A 6000-nucleotide genomic window follows, 5' to 3' on the forward strand; every position below is an offset into this window, starting at 1 on the left:
TACATTTCATGTTCACCATCGTCATATTCACATACATTTCATATCAGCCATTGTCCTATTCACATACATTTCATGTTCACCATCGTCATATTCACATACATCTCATGTTAACCGTTGTTATATTCACATACATTTCATGTTAACCGTTGTCATATTCACATACATTTCATGTTCACCATCGTCATATTCACATACATTTCATGTTAACCATTGTCATATTCACATACATTTCATATCCGCCATTGTCATATTCACATACGTTTCATGTCAACTGTTGTCATATTCACATACATTTCATGTTCACCATTGTCATATTCACATACATTTCATGTTAACCATTGTCATATTCACATACATTTCATGTTCACCATCGTCACATTCACATACATTTCATGTTAACCACTACCGTATTCACATACATTTTATGTTAACCGTTGTCATACTCACATACATTTCATGTTAACCATTGTCATATTCACATACATTTCATATCAGCCATTGTCCTATTCACATACATTTCATGTTCACCATCGTCATATTCACATACATCTCATGTTAACCGTTGTTATATTCACATACATTTCATGTTAACCGTTGTCATATTCACATACATTTCATGTTCACCATCGTCATATTCACATACATTTCATGTTAACCATTGTCATATTCACATACATTTCATATCCGCCATTGTCATATTCACATACGTTTCATGTCAACTGTTGTCATATTCACATACATTTCATGTTCACCATTGTCATATTCACATACATTTCATGTTAACCATTGTCATATTCACATACATTTCATGTTCACCATCATCACATTCACATACATTTTATGTTAACCACTACCGTATTCACATACATTTTATGTTAACCGTTGTCATATTCACATACATTTCATGTTAACCATTGTCATATTCACATACATTTCATATCAGCCATTGTCCTATTCACATACATTTCCTGTTCAACATCGTCATATTCACATACATCTCATGTTAACCGTTGTTATATTCACATACAATTCATGTTAACTGTTGTTATATTCACATACATTTCATGTTCACCATCATCATATTCACATACATTTCATGTTCACCATCATCATATTCACATACAATTCATGTTCACCATCGTCATATTCACATACATTTCATGTTAACCATTGTCATATTCACATACATTTCATATCAGCCATTGTCATATTCGAATACGTTTCATGTCAACTGTTGTCATATTTACATACATTTCATGTTCACCATTGTCATATTTACATACATTTCATGTTAACCATTGTCATATTCACATACGTTTCATGTTAACGATTGTGATATTCACATACATTTCATGTCAACCGTTGTCATATTCACATACATTTCATGTTAACCATTGTCATATTCACATATGTTTCATGTTAACGATTGCGATATTCGCATACATTTCATGTCAACCGTTGTCATATTCACATACATTTCATGTTAACCACTGCCATATTCACATACATTTCATGATAACCGTTGCCATATTCACATACATCTCATGTTAACCATTGTCATATTCACATACATTTCATGTTAACCACTGCCATATTCACAAACATTTCACGTCAACCATTGTCATATTTACATACATTTCATGTCAATTATTGTCATATTCACATACGTTTCATGTTAACGATTGTGATATTCACATACATTTCATGTTCACCATTGTCATATTTACATACATTTCATGTTAACCATTGTCATATTCACATACGTTTCATGTTAACCATTGTGATATTCACATACATTTCATGTCAACCGTTGTCATATTCACATACATTTCATGTTAACCATTGTCATATTCACATACATTTCATGTTAACCACTGCCATATTCACATACATTTCATGTTAACCATTGTCATATTCACATACATCTCATGTTAACCATTGTCATATTCACATACATTTCATGTTAACCACTGCCATATTCACATACATTTCACGTCAACCATTGTCATATTTACATACATTTCATGTCAACCATTGTCATATTTACATACATTTCAAGTCAACCATTGTCATATTCACATACATTTCATGTCAACCATTGTCATATTCACATTCATTATTTACATACATTTCAAAGGTAACCATTGTCATATTCACACACTTTGGACCAAGCATTGCTGATATGAAATAAACGGTTCATCATTTATGCCTTGCGTTCTCACAGTTAAGGAACAATTTGAATGACTGTTTCACTTTTGTTTACTTCATTCCATATAATTGAATGATGTTATCAATTGTTATTTTTGCATTTTTATGTACGATAAAACCCGATTGTGCGTGTTGCAGCTGTCAGCAGTAATGAATTCTTTTTTCGTATATAACCTGTATGTCAACACGAGTCAATGCATTGCAAAATGCATCTCGTGTACTCTTTTATTGAGATTTATAGAGATGTGGTTATTTTGCCACTTTAAGAAGGCGATTTGAATTGTTTATGGTGTATACTACCATTTGTGTACAATAGATATAGGCAATAAAATCACCAACAGTCACGTGACTATGAGCGCCATTTGTTTTAATAAAAACAGCAAAAAAACTCTTCTACAAAATCGTTGTGTTGATTGACTAGATACTCAATAAATGTGATCTCCTGGGCAACATTTTTCATGTTTGAAAAAGAAAGCCGGCATGATATATTGGATAAAAGTAGTTATTTGACCACTCTCTGAAGGTCTAGTCAACCAGTCTGAAATGACTATCATAGTAACATTGACGTGTAGGTCATTCATAAATAAATCAGCACGTGCAGATTTACGATGAGGCACGCCAGGCCCTCCCCCTTCATCCCGCAAAAAATACAGATCAATTGACAACCCCAGCCCACCGGAGGTCTACTTCGGCCATGTCAATAGGAGCGATCAATGATCAGTGCCACCTATTCAAGTACATTCTACTTACTGTCTAACTTTCCAAGGTGTGTCAGGGCTTCTCACAAACGACCGAATAACTGCTGTGCTCCAAACTCAAGACCATAATGTTACGTAATCCCCTATTATGCCTACTTAATAAATGTCTTTGAGTTTCTTGTTGATTTTCAGGACAATGACACGAACATCACACAGACAACATTACATAATATGCTAATGCCACTTGAAAATGAACTTGAAGAAAGAAGACGCCAACTGAAAGTGACATGTTCAACGAATAGTTTGTACCAGGATCACGTAAATCTGGAAAATGTCACTGCCTCCACAACAATATACGTAGACGACAAGTACAAAGTGCTCTACTGTCCTATCCACAAAGTCGCCACTTCTAACTGGAGACGCGTACTCATGGTCTTAGCGGGTGACGTCAAAAACGAGTCACAGGTTGGAAAAGATCATTACCTCGCTTACACGTCCAAGCACAAACCATTAAAAACCTTTTCTCCAGCCGAACGTCTTAGACGCATTCACACTTACAAAAAGTTCTTCTTTGTAAGGCACCCTTTTGAGAGATTGGTCTCCGCATTTCGTGATAAATTCGAGATGGGCGTCGCCCATGAGGAGTGGTGGTACATGAAGACATTTGGTGTTCCTATTAAAAAGTGGGCTCACCCGGAAATGAGTGCTCGCGAACTTGACGCGCAGAAAACGAAAGTGACGTTTGAAGAATTCATTGGCTATGTTACGGCATTTGCTAACACCAAACAAATCGATATGCACTGGGACCAGTACCACAGGCTGTGCCGTCCGTGTGATATTGACTATGATATCATTGGCAAATATGAAACTCTTGATCGCGATACTAACTTCGTGCTCCATGAAATCGGTGTTTACGATATTGTACATTTCCCAACCACAAAACTCAACAATCACAACACACATACTTCAGTGACGTCAATCGATAGTTACATGTCTCAGCTATCTCCAACCGTGTATCAGAATTTAAAAGAAGTTTACTCGCTGGATTTCGAAATGTTTGGTTACGACATGATGTGAAACAAAACAAGCTGAAAATAACTGGAAGGCTTTTATATTTTACATATCGACTTCAGTTTTATTTGTACATTATGTGCTTTTTTTTAAAGTTTGATTGTCAAATTGACGCAATAAAAAAACTACCTACACATAACTACCATTAAACGGTAATTAGCGAAATGACAATAGTCGTGAAATATTCACAACTGCCAGTATATTTATTTTTTAGTCGTATGAGAAACATTTGCCGTAAAATAATAGTTGTCTGTATTGTATATACTTTTATAATTATCAAAACAAGGGCTCTCTCTACATGCACAGTATTTGAAACTATCATCGTATACTTGACCAGTATATTAAATTATTTGTATATTGTGGAACGAACTATGAGTACTGAGTAAATAATTTATGTCAGACAGTTAGTATTTTACGATTTTGCTAAATTCAGATTGTTATGCTAATTACAGATTGTGTCACTAATTACAGATTGTTTCGCTAATTACAGATTGTGTCACTAATTACAGATTGTTTCGCTAATCACAGATTTGTTCGCTAATTACAGATTGTGTCACTAATTACAGATTGTTTCGCTGATTATAGTTAAATGGTCATAATGTGTATGCATCATTTTCTATTTATGCGACTGTTGTATTGCGTGTGATACAATTAAAAGTTATTGTAAAAATCATTTGGTGATGTTGAATACAACATACCACTCTATAAAGGCTGTCACACATCGCGTGTTAGCATTACGTGTAATACATGCGTTGTGTATGTCGCATGGGGTCTTTATCACACGCCGTGACGACCACATCTTTTAACACTAATGTCTATTTTTGTTTTACCATCTATCGAATTAATTACAAGAGGTTTTGACTATAATTCCCACGTGACATTTCCGGTAACTTTTCAATATTGCATTGCTAATGTGGAATTCACGTTACGCCCTCACTTGAATGTATGAATGAAGCACACAAGATTTTGAAAGTAATGCGTCAAATCAAAATAAATTTTAATACCCAAATCACGTGAATTTGCCACAACATATATGTATGACCTTATGTGTCAGGGGCTAAGAGGAATATAAATAGATGAGATAATCTGTAGCACAACATCTATATATTTTCAATAAAAGTAAATAATATTTAACCTGTTTGAGAGGGCAGTACAGCTACTAAATGAACATTTTTATGACACGTCATTACGCACAGCCCAAAATGCGAATGAGTGGAATGAACTTTGTATCATTGCCGGATTGATTGGTTGGTGAATCAGTGGAATGAACAGTGTATCATTGCCGGGTTGGTTGGGTGGTTGGTGTATAATTATACAATTGTACAAAGATTTCGCATTAATGAAATGGTGATTTCAATAAAACTTGGTAAGAAAATTATACTGTGGCACTTTGTTTTGTTTTACAATCAGTTTAGGAATGGGTGAGCTAATTAAGAAATAACCACCATCAGAAGGAAGTATACACAAGGTTGAATCAGTTTCACGACATGCACATAGCGATAGAGAATGTGCATATAGAATGAACTGGTCAAAATCGAGTGGTATACTCACCTGGGTGGTTATTCCTATTCTACTATACCAACTTTATTTTAAGGGTAATTCTGAGATACAACGAGCGCTGATGCAAATTCACACCCGTATTTAGAGTTGCAAGGTTTATTGGCGTAGTTTCTTGTTCATAGCGGTAATCGACTTAGTTTTTAAAAAAGACAGACTCAGATTAGTGCCTGCCCTAACTGCGTTTTAAGGATCAACAAAGCATCCGGGCTCACAAACTAATCACTGCAATCATTTTAACTAGCGTAGTTTTCACCATGTCATGAAAGGCACACAGACATGTACACTCAACATTAAAAATGCAATAAGCAGAACAGATAATTTTTGTATTGTTTGATACTGTATATTGATAGATGCATTGGACTGTGATTCACCATGAACTGAAAAAAAACCTGTCTTGTAGCATACATTTGAGTCTTCGTAAACAATGACACCCTCTGATACTCATGTGCACTGTTTGTTTTAG

General features: G+C 34.8%; 1 protein-coding gene across 2 annotated transcripts in view; it reads left to right on the forward strand.

The window, feature by feature from the left end:
* LOC100366697 (carbohydrate sulfotransferase 8-like) overlaps positions 1-5355 on the forward strand; it is a 35937-nt gene extending 30582 nt beyond the window's left edge. For both annotated transcript variants that reach the window (XM_078006346.2, XM_002731700.4), the window contains one exon: positions 3099-5355. In XM_078006346.2, the coding sequence (XP_077862472.1) occupies positions 3099-3983 (885 nt within the window). In that variant the 3' untranslated portion in view covers positions 3984-5355. The remainder of the gene's footprint in view (positions 1-3098) is intronic.
* Positions 5356-6000: the final 645 nt, after the last annotated feature.

Source organism: Saccoglossus kowalevskii, chromosome 7 (genome assembly GCF_978046115.1).
Source record: "Saccoglossus kowalevskii chromosome 7, keSacKowa6.1, whole genome shotgun sequence".
Classification (NCBI taxonomy): Eukaryota; Metazoa; Hemichordata; class Enteropneusta; family Harrimaniidae; genus Saccoglossus; species Saccoglossus kowalevskii.